This window comes from Drosophila elegans, unplaced genomic scaffold (assembly GCF_018152505.1).
Source record: "Drosophila elegans isolate 14027-0461.03 unplaced genomic scaffold, ASM1815250v1 contig_476, whole genome shotgun sequence".
In the NCBI taxonomy this organism is placed as follows: domain Eukaryota; kingdom Metazoa; phylum Arthropoda; class Insecta; order Diptera; family Drosophilidae; genus Drosophila; species Drosophila elegans.
The window spans coordinates 16,498,831-16,517,453 of NW_024545863.1; the positions used below are offsets into that span (position 1 = coordinate 16,498,831).

The window sequence follows — 18,623 nt, forward strand, 5'->3', positions numbered from 1 at the left end:
TCTTATCTCCTTGCCGTAACTCATTTAATATGCATCGTCCTTTTGGCATGTCCTACATATGTATCTTATTAACCGAATTGATGTGTTTGCTTATTTACTTGATGTCGGAGAAATCGAATCTCGCTCCATTTACCCCTCCAAGATTCAGTTTCCACAGACGTGTCCTTGCCTCCCTTGTTTGGTCCTTGCGTTTTACGTGCTCATTATCTGTGCTTCCGAACAATTAGATTCAATTACCCACTGCACGTTGTATTTTCGGTAGCTGGCTGGGAATCCCCCAGTCCACTTGGCCCCATCTGCTGGCGTGTCTGTCTCTGATAAGATGCGACTTGTACTGGGGATTATTATTCCCGTAACGTTATCCGAACGGAATTCTGCACCGGCACACACACGTCACGTAGCCAAGTACATCCTGCTGATGCTCCTGTTCGTAGCTCAGTACAACTAATCCATCACTATTCCCCGTACATTTTAAATGATTCTCCCAGCCTGACTGGATGGGTAAGCGAGGGATTAGAGAGGCATTAACACCCATCAGAAAGTCAATTGCTTGTAAAATTCCCTCTCAAGGATATTCATCAGCCTTTGGCAGACAGGGGCGACAGGATTGCTTGGAAATTTTTTCAAGTGACACTTATTTATCATTCGCCCACTGCCTTGCCCGAGAAACAGCAAAGGCAGTACGAAACAAACAAATTGAACACGGACTTATCCTTAATGTGGAGTGATTTGTCAGCTCAGATGAAAGATGCCCTTGAGGGGATTTCGAAGGCGGCTTAAATTTAATTTCATACTTTGTTAAAAGGGCACCTCATTTGTAATCAGAGATAAGAGAGCCGATATGAGAAGCTAAATTAATGCGTAGGTGTACGGATTTAATCCCAGGAAAACGCACACTTCAAGTTCCATACAATTACGTATATTTATTTGGAGTATTTGTGTCAAATGTGGTTTGCTTTGCATTCTTAAAAGTTAATTATTGAAAAATCACACAGGAAATGATTTTCTTTTTTCATGCTTTACATTTGATCATGGTGGTTCATGAAAAGTATTAACAAAAACACGCTTTGCTGCTAGATTAGCTATTTTAGGTGCAAGAACTTACAAATTAATATCACTATAAATGCTCAAAGGGGTTGGGGTAGTGATGGTGAAGAAAAAAATTAGAATTCTGTGTGAAAACTGTTTGCCGTGTCGATCATCTTGGATTGCAGAAATATCTCAGCATGGTCTGTCATCTGTGGGCATACAAAAAAAATTTTAACAAAAATTATATTAGTAAAATAATTTTAAGAAAAGTCTCATTAATATATAAAAAGTTTGTTAAAATCTTTTAAATTTTTTATAGTTTCATTTATAGTTATAGTTTCAGGACCTCACCTCCTTAAGCGTCAGAAGTTCGTCCTTGTTCTCGTCGCACAGGCTGAACAAAGTGGCTGCCTCTTGGAGAGCATACCTTGGGGTCTTGGGATTCACATAGTTCAAGAGCTCCCCCCGATCCGCCTTGCCATCGTGGTTCTTGTCGATTATTCGCTTGAACTCCTCACGTCGCTCGACCAGAGTTTTGGATATTAACGACTTGCGCATCAGGTCGTCGTCATCGTCCACATTCAGATCGGAAAACTCCTCCAGCGTGAGCTGATCATCACCATCCTGATCGAACTGGCGCAGCAGATCATCCACCAGCTCCAAAAGGTTGGACACACTGGACTCTGGATGACGGAAACTCAAATACTCATCGATGGTCAGCGTGAATAGATCGGTTCGAGCGGCCTCCGACCAACGGGCCTTGTCCCTCATCATGTCCTCCCTGGCCCGTCGATTCAGTGCCGTGTGGCGGATCTCGTCGTGCTCATCGATGTCCGCCTCCGTCATGCCGTGCTCCCTTAGGAAGAATCGGTGGTACTCATCCCAGGTGATCAGCCCGTCGGCGGGTCCAATGTCCACGCGTCGGAATTCGCGGGCATTGTTCATGATTGCCTCATCAATGTGCTCTACGATTCGGCGGTTGATGTACTGGCCCATCTCCTGAATGGACAGAATGCCATCGCGACTGCGATCGGCCCTGAAATGGTAGAATTAATTAATAATAAATAATTTTACCTAACAATAAATCATTGGGTAATACATTTTTTCACTTGAAAATGCTTTAAAGACCCTTGAAAATGTCTCTGAATTGAGTAAATAACCGAAAACATTTGCTGAATAATTCCGAAAGTAAGTAAGTTACGGCAGCCCAATCAAATGTACATTATACATTAACAGCAACGGACTGGCCCACTTGGCAGTTGGCACAAATTCCCTGTTGCATACTTGTCTCGTCCTCGTCCGTGCCGCACATCTTACCCGAATCCCCAGCCATCTACATCTGACTCACCACAGAGAAGTGGTGCCACCAAATGCTGCATATGACAGCTGTCTGATGATTTCCCAAACCCGCAGGCTCCTTTTGCACTTGAAAAACGGTCTATATAAATAAAACAATGTATTTTTTACCATATATAAGTTATAAGAAAATACATTAGGTGATTTATAATGAGAAAAATTCTTGTTCTTACCATTTAACACATTTGTTTCAAATAAGAAGTTAAAACTGGATTAATATTTTTTTTATTAAATTAAAAGTGCTTTCCAGATTTTGGTAGTTTTTTGCATTAAAAATTGTGACTAGCGTATTAATATATAAGTTTTAAGTTATAAGTATAAGTTATAAAAAATTAAAAAAATAAAAAATTAACATTAAGTTTGATCTTAATTCCCCTAAAATTCATAAAATAAGTCCCTGTTCAATAATAAAATTGAAAATTGATAACTTATGCTTCTAATTTACTTGAATACAAAAGAATATTTTTCTAAGTGTCCACATTCACCTGGCAATGAAGTGCGAATGCCCAGAACAGGTGTCAGATATTAAAGCTGCTTATTGGGGACTTCGGACGTGAATGGGGGCCGGTGGAGATGTGGGCGTGACAGGGCGAGGACGACAAACCACTGGAATAATCAGCGGATGGCAGAGGAGCAGGGACCTATTGTTTGTGCCTGCAATTGTGTTTGTTTGTACAACATACATACATACATACATATCTATATGTATAATGCTATACGGGTATGAGGGGACACGGCGGAAACGGAAGTGGCAGTAGCAGCGGAAGAAGAAGAAGAAGAAGCTGAAGCCGGGGCAATGCTTTCATTAGCATATAGTTGATAAATAAATAAAGTTGCAACTAAAACGGTTTCAAGTTGCCTCTTCGTTTTGGCGAGGAGCAACTTTGCTTTTGGTCACGTCCTGTTCCAGCTCTCCAGTTTGGCTGAAATGTATATGGGAAACGTTTGCGGTCGTTCTCCAAGTATTTTTGTATTTTTGTATTTTTTTTCTTTTGCCAAATAGGATCAAAGAGATGAAGCGGGGGCAGCCGGTTAAGTCCTCGAATATAAAAACAAAGTTTTCAAGCTTTGCGTTTCTTCCTTTGGCGTCTTGTACGTGCAAGAAATTGACTCTCAAAAAATGTGGAGTAGGAACCACTTTTCCATTCGTACATTCCAGCCATTGAGGCTTTGAAAACGAACCGAAAAGGGGAAGTATACGGTTAAAAAAGCCGTTTGCAACGGCAGCGGGTTGAGGATTTGTTAGAAAGCGTAAAGTGCATTTTGCATAAGCCTGCGGTTCCACTGAAGTTGGCCAATTGCTACTGCCACCGCCGTGATTCCTGCAGCTCGTTTTTGGGGTGCTCTGTCTAAGGATTTGGCCGACAGAAAGGTGGTGTATAAAACTATTATTTGATTGCATATACACCAGTCATTCTCCCTATTCCCTCTCTCTCTGATTTGCTGTCTCGCTTGCGGGCCTCTTGAGGTCCGCTGGCAGAAGTGAAACTAAACTGTTGGAAATTTAATGGGATTACTTCAAACTTGATGCCAACTGTTTAGTCTAGGCCTTTTGACTTTCAACTGCAAGTTTTAATACTTCGGGACAATCGGTAAAATGACTTTGTATCTTTTAATAAAATATCTCTGAACTAAAAATATTTTAAGTTTAAAGTCCTAACCAAAGAAATGGACTGTTTTTTATGACATTTGTTTTGAATTGTACTTTCTAAGGTGTCAATTGAATTGAAGTAATTACTGACCTACAATTGTTCTTTTCATTTATGGTTATATAACACTTGTTTTATGCCCTTGATACTTTCAAAAGTAATTCATAAGTTATAATTTTAAAAAATAAATAACAGCAGTCGCTCTATTTTAGAATGCTCACAAGCTTTCACCCCGATTGTTATTATACGTGTTAAATAGTAGTTATATATTATTGATCTTAGCGCTTACATTATTTTATATTATACGACAACATTTCATTGACTTACAAAAATGTATGTGTATGGAAATGAAAACCTAGTTTTTTTTTATTATGAACCCATTCACGGTAGTCTATTTATTGAATAAAATAGTATTAAAAAGTTTAAACCTCATTAGTGAGTGTAAAATAAGTCTTTTCTGCAAGTCAGTATAAGTTGTAAGGTGTTAACTTTTCAAACAAAAAAAAACATAAATCACATTACCGCACTACACAGTTTTTGAAGCGCACTAACAACAATAGAAAACTCGGGGCGAAAAAAGTTTTCCGCGTTTTGCTCGCAAACTTTTGTCCAAAGTTTATTGCATACTTTGGTGCGCTCGCAACGAGAGAGACAACGATGGGAAAAGGAAGAGTGCAATTTTATCACAACGCCCAATCAATGAGGGGGGCGTAGGGTGTGGGGCGTGGGGCGAGGCATGGGCGTGGCAAGCTGCGGGTGCCGCATGCAGGCCTAATTGGATGCAAAAGTCAGCCAGGACACGGGCACGAAACAGAGAACCGGGACATTAGCCCGCCTCACTGGTCGATTCGGTCATGCATGGGGAATGAGATTGGAACTGCAAAACTGCCAACTGTCGATGGCATGTGGCATTTGGCTGCCTCCAAAGGGAACGGGATCGGCAGATAGCGCTACGCTCGGCAATTAAAATTTATAACAATGTCCCTTTCAACGGCCCGATGAGGCGACAGTTGCAGATAAAATTTAATTGCTTCTAAAAATGAACAGGACACGGGACACGCACGAAAGGACGAAAGGACGAACCAGCGCTGAATCTCACGCCCACTGTCAACCGCATTATTAAAATGGAATTTACATACGGATACGAGGGGGGTGTGGTCACGGGGTCGAAAGGTCATAGGGGCTGGGCCTTCCGCAAAATGATGGCTATTAATTTCAGGCAGAAACGCAATTATCACAACATTTTCTGGTCAGTTTAATTGCAGTTTAATGCGAAGGCGACAAGTGGAAATCTCCACATAACTCACATTACCCCCAAGGGGCCTTAAAGATCCAAACATTCGCCAAACAATGAACACTGAACACTGAACACTGAATACTGAAAGCCCCTGTTGCTCTTTAATTGCTGTTTGCAAGAATTTAAATTTGATTCAAGCTCGATTGCCCGAAAATCGTTCGTTATCCAATATATCGGCTGCTATTCTGGCCTGGCTTAAATAAATTGCAAATATGCGGCGCAACAAATACTATGCAAATAATTTTAGTTTCGTCTGAGTGAAAATTCGAATAAATTCCTGCTCCCTCGGGTGTCGATGGTTTTAAATGTTTTCCTTCATCAAATATTAATAAAAGCTGTGCAAATATGTGCGGCTACAAACAAATGCAGCTATTTATCTGTGAGCAAATACCAACTCGTATTGGTGCGAGCAGTAACTGCGTTCATCCCCGAATTCCTGGCTGCCCTGCAAAGTGAAATACCCTGGAGGTTCCCACTGACCAACTGCCTCACGAAGTTTGAAAAACTTTGGTGTCGGGTCCTCTGACTCGTATTTGCTTTAAGCCCTCCCGTGTTTATATTTAATGAAAACCACTATACACAGCCACTGCTTGGCTGATGGACAGATTTCTAATGGCTGCCTTTGGGGGTTTTAACTGGTTATCATAAGTGCCGAAGGTCGTTACAGGAGGAGCTGAAAGGCGGGGCATTTCCCATGGCCTTAAGCCAAACAGAAATGCGATGAGGCGAAAACGTCGGAGCACATAAGAGCCTAGCCTGAAGGCTGTATTGAATGTCGGGCTTTAAAAAGATCAGCAATATGGAAGGATAATGAGTGGTCTTATTGACATTTAGAATGACGTTGAACACAACCTGGCAATTATGTGTTGTCACATGGTCGGTTGTATAAATGGGAGGATAGACGTTTCACAAATAGTTTAAGCCATTAAATAAATTATATAATTTAAAGACAATTCCATTTATATAAATTGCTATACCCAAGAATGATATTTAATTGACCCATTCAGAGTGTGCGAGTTTCTCCATTTCACAATCAATATCCCATAAAATATACATTTCGCTTTCCTGCAAACTTAATTGAACTAACATATATTCTCATTTGTAGCAAAGGTAAACAGGATATCTTGGTCGGCATTTATAATCCTAGAAGAGCTAAAATGCTCGAGGTCACAGTCAGACATCAGCAAATCGGAAAATCCGAACAGCAAGGATATGCCTTTCTGCTTTATTATTTATTGAATTGAACTGAGTTTTGCGAAAAATACGTTTAAAGTTTACCAACCGCAACTTTGACTGCTTTTACTGGCCTTAAAGGAGGCCAAAAGTTTTGAGTCGAGCAAAGGAGGAAGTCGAATAAATATGAAATTGCAGTGACAGTTTGATTTCTCTCTGCTATTCGGCCCAAATTTACTTTATTTCAAATTCTTTTCAACACCTCAAGTTTTATTTTCATGTTGCCATTTTTGTTTTTGGTTGAAAAATTTTCTGGCATTCTGACTGCTTGATTACCCCCAAAAACCCCAGAGCATCAAATTGCAATTTCAGCCATGACCAGGTCCATGACTGGAAACTTTTGAGTTTCCGTCTGACCACCTCTTGCCCCAACACTTGCAAGCATCAACTAATCTATTACGACCTCTAGTGAAGTCAAGTAATTGGGCAATTGCCTAATCGCTTGTGCAAGAGCTGAGAACGTTTTATATACCTTGTTTAAGTAATTAGGGTAATAGTGCAAGTCAGGAGGTTGGAAATCGGAAGGGCTTCCGGCTTACCAATTACGAAAAGGGCAGGAGACTGGAAAGGGTTATTTAAATGTTGTATTTATTTATTTATTGGGGAAAATATTTAAGTCCTGATTCCTGATTCTGCCGATTCCCTTGAGTTGGTAAACCTTTCTCACATTCCTGTTGACGCACTTTAATGTAATATTTCTTGCTTTGAGCAACCCAAGGTTCAAATCAATGTTTATTATCTTGGCAGTGCGGAAAGCTTGTAATTCTATTATACTGATTGCTCGAAACAAATCAAAAGCATAGCAGTCAACAAATTTAAGTCCGAGTCCGTGTCCGTGCCCTTATTGATCCAATCCGACCCACCTAACCTTGTGCTCTCTTGCCTGCGATAGAACAACATTCATCAATTCCAGCTGCTGTTGCTATTGCCACTAATTTTTACAATTTGTCCTACACAGAGAGTTATGGGAGGGCACTGAAAGGGGCGATGAAAGCCGCAGGCAACATCGTTGTGCGCAACAATAAAGAAGCCACCGAACTAGTGCCAAATTATCAACCGAACAAACCGAGGCCCAGAACCCAAGGCCATAACTCAGGCGCCCGGCAAAACTTACCGTTTGAAAGCTTTTGCCAGTATTTGCTTCTCATTCACATTGCTGGCCGCTAAAATAACAGTTTCTGGCTGGTTAGGGGATTTGCTGGCATTGCTGCCAGCCGCACTTTGCACTTTTTGTGGGTGGGCTAGATGTGAATGTGGATGTGGCGGTGGCTGTAAATGAGGAGACTCCATCCCCAAATCCAAATTGTTTGCCACAGGCTGAGACCTCAGCTTTTCCTGGTGTTTTTGTTGCTGCTCCAGTTCCGGCAGCGAATTCTGCCTGCGTTGGGCGCCATTATGCCCCACGTTGGGCGCCATTTTTGCCTCTGGCTGCGTGCTACTGCTACTGCTGCTGCTGCTACTGCTGCTGCTGCTGCTGCTAATGCTGCTGCTACTACTGCTGCTACTACTGCTGCTGGCCTGCTCCTTCAGCTGCTGTTGCAGCTTGTGGCTGGTGCTGTGCAGGATCAGGCCAATGAAGAACATATAAAACAAAATTGCGCACAATGTCGAGCAGCGCAGCCAGCGGAAGCTTTTGCTCAGCTTGTTAACGAAAGTCATTTTGTTGCCGCCGCCGCTCTCGTCGTCCTTTTCGCTTTCGCTATCGTTGTTGTTGTCGCTGCCACCACTGGACAATAGACGGCAGTGGAGTGGCAGTGCCAGTGCCAATGGCTGATGGCGTTGATGGTGATGGTAATGGCAACGGGGTGGCGGTGGCGGTGGCACCGATGGTACCAGCTCTAGATTCTGGTACACCGACTCCTCCTCCTCCTCCTCCTCCTCCTCCTCCTCGGTCCACTCGGCGGCTTCCGGATCCTGCTCCAACTTGGACCGCAGCTTTCAGGACACGTTGCGTGTAATTTGCAGTAATTTCTCCTCCCACTTTCTTTGCCTTCTCCAGGCTACTGGCCAACTTCTCCTGTTGCTGGTATGGTGTTGTTGTAATTGTACATTAATTGACTTTTATGTTGCAACCAGCGACAGGCTGCCAACGATGTGGGCTCGCAGCGGTTGATGGTCCTGCGTCTGGTCCTGCTTCTCGTCCAATTTGTATCACTATGGCCACGCCCAGCTGCCGCCCCTTTTATTTTTATATATAGTTAGAACGGGGCGTCAGAGTAACAACTTCTAATACCAATTTGATGTGTTATTGCCTTTCGCACGATTCCCATTTCCTTTCATTCCGGGGGCTCCATCTTGTCTGCATTTTACACCAATTTTACATGATTGTTAGGGGCGCCATTTCCATTATGTGCGCTGATAATGCTGATGGCGATGGCGATGAGTCTGTGAAGCAGAAGGGAAGAAGAGGAAATGGATTTAGCATGAGCAAAGTTAAGGAAATCGTTTCTCATTGCGAATTCGGGTCAATGGTTCTCGAAATTTATTGTGACAAAGTCAGAGAACATTGAATGCAATCGCATTTAAAGTTTTATCAAATTCTAAAGAGTTAAGAACGCTGTTAAAGAGTTAAAACGCTGTATGGTTTTATTATACAGTACTTTAAAAACTAAATCAAATATAACTTTAACTAAAGAAAATTACTTTAATAATTTAAAGCTAGGCTAAGTTTTCAGCTTAACTTTATTACAACTTTTAACATTTTATTAGCAGACAGGCACGTAGCCATTTTTTGAATCTAAGCTAAGTGCGAATATTTTCCTCTTTTTAAAGATCCCACTTTAGTCAAGAATTTATGTTTTCCAGTCGAGAATTTCCCCCATTCAGCCAACGCATTTATCTTCCAAAGTTATTAATTAGCCATTGCAAAATCTTTTTACTCACTCAAAGGAACCTGGAAAGGGGGTGGCGCCATTAAGCCGCCAACGAGCGAATTAGAAAGTCCCATAAATTTCGCTTCGTTCTCATTATTGAAGTAGAGGGATTTCTGAACAGGGCGGGGTACAGGGCTCGGCCATAAAATGGGGCCAGCCTAATGACTTACATAATAGAAAGTACTAAAACAGAAGTCGTAAATGAGATCAGATGAGATGAGAGTTCAGATGAGATGAGTTCGAGGCAGCATAGGCCAAGATACGGGTAGTTAATTTTAAAAGCACAGACATAAAGTTTTCCATGTTGCCCGTCATTACAGTGGCTACATAAACAGATTTGAATGGTGGGAGCAGTAATCCGAACTCGTGACAGATTTAATGAACTACAGCTGAAAGGTGTAACTAAGAATAAGGGTCAGATACTCATGTATTTAAGATTAAATAATATATATATTTGCCAAGCGTAAATTATTTATTATTGTTATTATATTTCACAGCATCCACAGCGTTCTTGCTTTACTTTACAATTTAATATTTACGCAGACCTATCCATCTTTTATGAAAAAAAAAAAACACCCACTGAACTGTAATCCATGGAAATCGGAACTGATTGTCAACATTTGCCTACCGATTTTCCGTTGTAAGAGTAATTTAATCAGATATTTATGCTATATGCCATATCCCATTCACCAACTGCTTACTTGTTCACAGACAACAGAATTCACACTCGTCGATGGAAACTCGTACGCCTCTTCACTTATATTCAATTCGATTTGACTTACTGACTCAATTTGTGTTTCTGAATATCCTGCACATGTGTTCATGGTCCGTATATTGGTTTGAATTTTATTATCTCACTTGTTGTTGTTTTTGTTCTTTTTGTTGTTGTTGGTCCTGGGATGTTGGTCTGTTGCCACACTTTTTAACGCTATTGTCTCGCGTCGTTTACTTTTGCTGTCGTTTCGATGGGTGCGCTTGTCTTTGGCCCAATCTTGTTGCTGTCTTTTATTGGCCAACAGAAAACCAGTTGAGAGTCTTTTAAAACCCACTCTGCACTTGAAAAAATAATATTTTTTATATGAGCGCTTTTGAGTTTCTTTGAATCTTACTACGAATTAAAGAAATGTATCTCAAAAGGTTCTTATAACTGCTAGCTACATAGTTATTGAAAGCATTTTTTAAACTTTAAACTTTGCAACCTAAAGCAGAACTGTTTATTTATTTCCCCTCTACTTTGTGAGTATTTGGGATCTAACATTGTAGTGCAAATATCAAAAATAAATCAATCACTGACATTCCCTTAAAAACCAAATATAAATCCAAAAATTTTAAAATTTTAGTTTTTTCTTACTCTTGCTTCCTTAAAATTCCTTAAAAAGTTAATAAACAAGAATATTTTATCATCATTTAGGTTTAAGTGTAAATACACTGGCTTACATTCATTAAAACACTCAGAAACCCAAAAGCGAGTCGCAGATGTTTCATTCATCGCTTCGCTACTATTGTCTTGAGTTGGCCAGCTACATTTGGCCATTCGTTGTTGCCACTTTTACTGTTTGTCCGTTTCATTTCTTTATATTCGCTTTTCTGTTTTTTATTAACTGCTTCTCGTTGGCATTTGCTTGTGTTTCTCCCTTTTGAGCTGCAACCTTGTTTTTTGTCTCTGCGAACTTTTGTTGGTTATTAGCTTGTCCGCACTCCCAAACAGATGGCATATGAGAAGTAAGTGTGTGAGAGAGAGAGAGGGAGACATAAAAAAGAGATGGCAAAAAAAGTTGGTAATAAATTTTTTATGAAATTTCTGTGCAACCTTAATGAAAATCGACCAGGGAAAGAGAAAAAGGCAGAGACAAATGGTAGAGCAACCGGCTAGGAAGATTTTTTAATCAAATTTACGTTCATATCGGGAAATCAAATCCAATTAGCAACTTTATAAGAACTTTCCACTTGCCTGCCCATTTTCCATTTTTCATTTTCCATTTCCCTTTTCCACATCCAAAGAAGCAAAGTGGATCTGCTTCAGTTACTGTTCATTATAAGTGTCCCTCGCAATGAGATTGTTAGAAGTATTCATCCTGAACGCCCCCACTTCAAGGCACCCCTTAATCCTCAAGATAGTGTCAATTTCAATAAAAATCGATGATGTAGCAAAAAGTGCAGTGGCAAAAAAACGCGTAGAACGAAAGTGGAGAAATGGGAGTTAAAAAAATGCGTTCAATTTTATTGCGAAACTATTGCCAGACAAGTGCCACAAAATGTTGCAGGGGAAGGAAGGTCTGGGCTGAGAGCTCAGCGATAAGCGCTGGATGGCTGCACAAGTTTAAAGATTTGATTTGGCCAAAGCTGCGCCGTCGACATGGGAGCAAGCGAAGGGGAACTCCCCGATTCCCTCACTTCCCGGCGACCATTACAAATCGATGATAACGATGACGATGATTAAATGTTTGCTCAGCCACTGATGGATATGTTCAGGATGAAGGATGGTGCGGGGCAGGATGGATGATTGGCCGGTTGCGATGGGAGATATCGAGCACAGTTAAGGCATAACACTTTGATGGGGAATGTTTGTTTGCGCCAAGAGAAATGCAGTTGGCAGCGGCACAAAGATAACTTAAATACTCTTAGTTCAAGAATGTTTGAGCGATGACGAAGGGAGGTGGCTAATCTGGAAGGGAATCGACTGGGTGTGCAGTTAATTCTCTGAAGGGGCTCTTGCTGCACTTCAATCCTTAAGGAGCTGAAGTTGATTGTAAAAGGTTGTTTAAATTTAAGCTTAGTATACAACTACGAACTAGAACTACATAAAAGTAATAGAGCGTAACAAAAACAAGTCAAGTTTTTTAAAAAAAAACTTAAATAAGAAACGCTTGACAAACTAAACTCGCTTATTTGCATACTTGAGTTCAATTATATTAAACAGATAATAATAATTAATAATTACACCGCATATATACCAAAACCATAATGTCTTTAAATAAAAAAAATATCTTGGACAAAATTAATACATATCCTAGGATTAAACTAAGAAATTTGAGCCTGCTTCTTTTTGAGATAAACAATTCATTATCAAAATAGACATCATTTATTGCCCGAGCACAATTGAAAATGTATTGAATTATCAATCCTTTCAATTCAGAAATGAATAATCAAAAACGACCAGCAAATTATAAATAACTCGCACTGACTATCTGCATATGAAACTAACTGTCTATTTAGCTCGTTTCTATTTCTATTCCTAATTGAACATCAACAAAATCACTAAAAACTAGGCAAAAACCCGACGGGCAATATGGCAGAAACCATGGAAACGGCAAAAACAAGACCACAAAATGGCAAAATTCCATAAAATATGCATAGGAAAATCCGTTTCTATTTTTTGCCCATAACAATTTTCGAGACTCTGACATTTCAATTAAAACTGGAAACGATTTGATGAGCACTGATGGCGATGATAATAATGATGTTGATGTTGAAAAGGATTATAATAGACAAACACCGAAAGGAAAAGGGGCAACAGCTGATAGATTTAATTTAACTTTTTAATGAACTCGAGTTCAAGCAGCATGAACTCATTGAGGCCAACATTTATTCCAATTAGCAAAAGAGGTTTTCCCGTTTTGGGATTAGGGATAATCCCCATGCTGGTCATAATTTAAAGACCTCTCGAATTATTTTCCTTGCCATAAACTGCCATTTATGTTTGGCTTTGGTCGAATCTACTCATGTTGAATATGTTTCTTTGGGTGTAATCCTTTTTTTTTTTGTTTTGTGGCCATAATCAACTCTTCTTCTGGCCAAAGTCAAAGCTGGCCTTGTGTGCGCCGGCTGCCAGTTGATGTATGCGAAAACTGCACTCAATCAGTGCCAAGCAAACAACCTGCAACAGTCGGCCAACACCAACAACCAAATGGGAAGCGAGGGAAAAAGTGCAGGCAACAGACAAATAAGTTGATTTGTGTGTTGTTTGTAGAGAATGAAAATGCCGAAAAAGCGCACTGCCAATGCAAATACCCAGAAGAGAGATGAAAAGATGGGTAACGTGTATGGCCAAGACGAGCTATAAATACTCTTTTTCCATTTGAAAGTTATTTAATAATAATTATATGCAATTTTCCTTATTCTGAATATACACAAACTAAATTTTTAAACCATGACAGATAAAATTTTGTATTTATAAGAATTAATGCTTGTTATGGTATTTAATAATGTTTTAAATTTTATGTATTCGCTTACACACGAAAGTTGACTTTGAATTCAGAACAAAGGCATGAAATGGTGAGGCACAGACAACTAACTTAGAACTTCATTTTACACGTCTAGTATATTTACTTATATTATTTCATGCAATCGTCTGTATCGCATAAAAATGTGTTATTTTTATTTCATGTGTTCAAGAATTCATGAATTTGATAGCAATAACAAAGTAACAAATAGAACGAGAACTATTTTTGTATTTTCCCCTTAATAATACAAGCAACCATACTATTTTTTTCACCTTTTTAAATGGTGTAACAAGAGAGATATTTTTGTAACGAATTTTTTTTAGTTATTCCGCATTCAAAAAGCGGCAATTAAAACCACGCTTGTTAGTTTTGCAGGGCATACATGGCGTATACGCAACGAGGTCGCTGCAATGCAGGGAACTTTAAGTGACAAAGCAGCAGGTGGCATCATCACCATCAGCACAGCAATTCCGCTGGACAGGAAGGCAAGTTGGGAGCTGGGGAATGAGCAATGCCTGACCCAGCAAAGTGCACAACAAAACTTGGGATGCACTTGATTGCAAAGGCCTCGACCCGAGCACAAAAAAAAAAATGAGTGCCACGCACACAAAACATCCGACATTTGGGGCCAGGACATTGGCAGTCGTCGTCCTGGATGTCACAGTCCTCCACACATCTCCACACCCCGTCAGTCAGATGTCAGGTGGTGGATTCACCACCGGTTCCCAGGCCATCCGACGACCCGAAAGAAGTTCATCTCGCATTTTTGCACAATTTACACACCGGATTCCGAGTACCGACATGGCATTCATATGTAAATAAGCTTTTATTAGGTGTTCTCTGGCTGGAGAGAGGATGAAAACGAGATTGGATCTGAACTCAACCAATTTGGGGAAAAATGCGAAATGGAAATTGAAGTCTGAACTGCATATTGATTGCTGTTGGGATTATTGAATTGATTGTCCTTTCTTTCGTTCGCTTTTCGTAACTATTCCCTTACTTTTTTGGCTTGGATTTGGAAATAAAGCTGTACGATTTTTTTTTTCCAATTATGGTTTTTTAGCAAAGATTATATTACTATATAAAGAGAATTCTTACTAAGAGAATTCTCTACTAAATATATAATTAAACGTTGATCAACCTTATTCTTTGCTTTCGGCACCCCAAATTTTCTGACACTGATGGATGGCTTAAGTTCGACAAAAAAAAAAACCCAACTGCATAGCTTAGAAGATAAGTTTCCCTAACACAACCAAATCAATCAACTCGGACACTTTGCGTAAATAGAAATGAATTCTGAAAACAGATTGCCTTACTTCTTAGATAATTACTGCAAAGTGGATTAGCTAAGCTAATCCAAGCAAACCACCAGATGTCCAGCTTACACCACAAACTAATTAGATTACCACCCAACCGTATTTATTATTTTACGTTTGCCCCTGCCTTCTTTTTTCCGGAGCTAACCTATGTTTAATTGCAATTTGATTAGGCTAAACCTGAATGTGTATCAGCAATACATGAAAAACACATTTTCCCTTCAATACAATAGGCTGCCAGCACAGAGAAAGGTCCAAATTGGTACAACACGACGTATGCGTAATATGATTTTCATGGTTTTTCCCCCTCTCATCCCCTATGCTACATAATATTGATTGGCACCAAATTCGTTTCTAATTATAATGTGTTTCGTTCTCGAACTGCTGGCTGGCAGTTTGGGTTACATTGCTTGAAATTGGCACTTAAACGCGATTACCTTAACCACTTGCATTTTAGCACAACCAAAAAAACTTTTCGGCAATTGCAACGTTTCGTTAAGTCCGAAAGAGGTGGGAATAGAGGGAGAGATAGAAAAGGATAGAGCTAGAAAAGTAGTTTGAGAAAGAGATAGGTAGTTAAGAAAGAAAGAAAGAGACGGGTTACGATTGTCGTTTTGCCAGTTTTTGTTTACGGCTGTATAAAAAGTGAAAGTGCACTTCAAGCCAACAGGCCACACAGACAAATAAACTGCTTATGCATATACATATACAAAATGCCACATGTCAACACATATACATATACACGTGTTTGTAATTTCAACGGCAACTGTAGCTGTAAGCCGACATTTAAGCGTAACAGACACTTGAGTCGAGCTAGAAATGTCAGGCCTGGGAAACGGTGGGTGACGATGGGTGGGGGGTGGGTGAATGAGGGGTGTTTTATCAGGGGACTCCCCCCCCGCATATGAATATACATACAACAGTCTGGGTGAGAGTGTGTGTGCACTGACGTTGGTGTTGGACCAACAATAAACCGTAGGGAAGTGCAACAAATGCATGAATAAACAACAACTCAATTTGAATAAAGCAACAGCAGCAACGTCACTTGTGGGCGGTGGGCGGAGGTAGGTGTGAAATGTAAACTGAAGCTCAGCTTTAAAGTCAACTAAGCTTTCAGTTGCTGCTTTACATTTTACACGTTTTTGAAATCCTTAAATCAAGTTGCAAACTCTTGCAAACAACACTTTCGCCTGTTGCTGCTCTTAAATTCTTAAACACATTGAATCTACAAAAGTGCACAAATAGCTGGAAATTCACCTACTGAAACTTACTGAAATTTAAAGAAAGCAGTTGGGTATTTATAATTGATTGGATTTTGTTGTAATAAATAAACACAGTACCTACACTTTAATTACAAACATTTTAAAAGGGTTGAATTGAATTATTGAACTTCCATCTTCAGAAGCTGCTTAAAGCGCCACTAACTTTTTTTACTAAAATGCTGATTACTTTTTAAAATAGATCAATAAATTAAGAACATACAATATATTTCATGTATTTTTTCATAAAGCTGTGGTAAACCACGCCTTGATTTAAGCTAGAAACAGCAGACAAAACGGATTAAATTTGTAGACAAAAAAGCTTCGAATATTTATAATTTATTGGTTTTTGCTATAAGCAGGTCAACAATTAATGCGAGTACATAAGATCAACATGCATTATGCCTTATTATTATTTTATCATTTAATAATATTAATCCCAAATACTTTTAATAATATTCAATACTTAATACATGTAAAACAAAATAATTACAAATTGTTTCAATAAAATTAAAAAACATAACAAAACTTTCAAACTAGTTGACATTTGCATTTGTAAATAAGGTTTTAACAAAAAACCCTTAGTTGTTTCGTTTAAAGAAAAATCAACTTCGTTATAAGAAAACTTGGCTTAAAATTGTATAACCTTTCTATTTTAATTAAATGTAAACATTACAATGCACATAATTAAACAAAAACGGGAAAATCTGTGGCTTTGCCAAACTTTTTTAAGAAAAGTTCCAACTCAGGCCGAGTGTTTATGTAAACTGAAAAAACGGAATTTGGCTCCGCTGCAAAAACTGGTTGGCAACGCTTGGCTCGTCTTACGTTTATTGCATACAACAATTGATTTTCGCTAGACGGCGGAAAGCGGGATGGCGAAAATGCAAATGAAAATGGCAAAGTGCTCAGCGCCAGAGAAGGACGGATGTCGGCGAGGGCGACAAGGATGGAGCGACCAATATATGTAGTTTCAAACAAACTTCAAATTGGCCAACACAAAAGCAGTCCTCAGTCACACAGCAACACACACTAGCACACATTACATAGTCAGACAAGTGGGTGGGTGGTGGAGTGGGCGGTGGGAGGCGCCACCTGCTGACTGGGCGACTGCAACAAAAATGACGAACGTGCTTTTGATAGACTTGTTGACGACAAGCTTCTGGCACTTGGCAGCTGTCAGCAGCAGACCAGAAATGGGCTGACGTTCTCACACACGCATGCACCGCAAAAAAAAAATATGTGCCCTAAAAATAGTTTTCAAAAAATAATACAAAAAGGTGCAAATTGAATGTTGCAACTTTGAGGCTTAGCTGATATTGACTGCTATAATACATCAGCTAGCCATTACGACTGCAAACAAAAATCTATATAAGTTTTTTATTATATTTTCTCAAAATCAGGTTAACTCATTTGTGTTTTAAATCAATATGGAAAATAAAAATTTTAAAAAACTACAAAAGTTTTTCCACTTTATTTTGTAATATTCTACATTTCAAAATAAGTTGGCTAACCTTTTAGCTAGTAAATATTTTTTATTTCATTAAAAGAAAGAAAATACTTTATTAAAACTATAACTGTAAATATAACAAATCCAAATTAATTGCAATAATTCACTTAAATTTTCCTCCATGTATTCACGGTTATTTTCGATGTCTGAACTTGTTTGTTAGCATATGAGTGTGTTTGTGGAAAGTTGCGAATTTTGTAAGCAGTTTTATTGTCGAGCAAATTAATAAATAATGCCGAAAATCAATAGGATGACTCCTTGTGATGGCGATTTTTACGGCCGCCGCCACTCATTTAATACTGCATGCGTGTGCGGTTAAACATTTTTATTTTGTGGTCCAATCTTGGTAATTGCAATTACAATCCACTTTAGCCAGCCGAGCTGATGGTTATCAATTTGTTGTGCTTATTACGTCCAGTTCATGGTTACTGCAGCAACAGCAACAGAAGTTACTAAAAACTCTCCCCTATATTGCACTCACTTTTGCTTTCGGTTTGTTTTGCTGCCGTTTCTTGGCCCTGCTTTTCGCTTTTTGCTTTTTGCTTCGCTTTTGACTTGGTTTACGCGCGCAGGCCAAAACGAGATGACGACGTAAGTTTCGTAAACGTGTTTTTGTTATGGCCCAAATAACGGATGTCGCAAGTCTGGCTCACCGAACACGACCGATTCGCAGCAGCAGCAGCAACGAACTGGCTTTGTTTTGGCCAACTCGCCAAGCAGAGCCGAAGTGGCCAAAACCGAAGTGGCCAGCCAAGCCGTCAAGTTGTATGTTAGTACTTTGCTTATTGTGCAAGCTAAAAACAATACAACTTTATTTACTAAAGTTTTTATTTCAAAATAAAAGGGAAGAATGATTCTTTCCTTTACTGTCATAATAA

General features: G+C 39.4%; 1 protein-coding gene across 1 annotated transcript; it reads right to left on the reverse strand.

Moving 5' to 3' along the window:
* Window positions 1-897: 897 nt before the first annotated feature.
* On the reverse strand, window positions 898-18,445 carry LOC108135839 (45 kDa calcium-binding protein). The gene is made up of 4 exons (XM_017256723.2): window positions 18,227-18,445; window positions 7,679-8,949; window positions 1,381-2,065; window positions 898-1,238 (listed from the first exon to the last, which is right to left on the reverse strand). Exons 2-4 carry the CDS (start codon window positions 8,221-8,223, stop codon window positions 1,164-1,166), a joined length of 1,305 nt encoding a protein of 434 aa, XP_017112212.1. The 5' UTR covers window positions 8,224-8,949; window positions 18,227-18,445; the 3' UTR covers window positions 898-1,163.
* Between the last annotated feature and the right edge of the window lie 178 nt (window positions 18,446-18,623).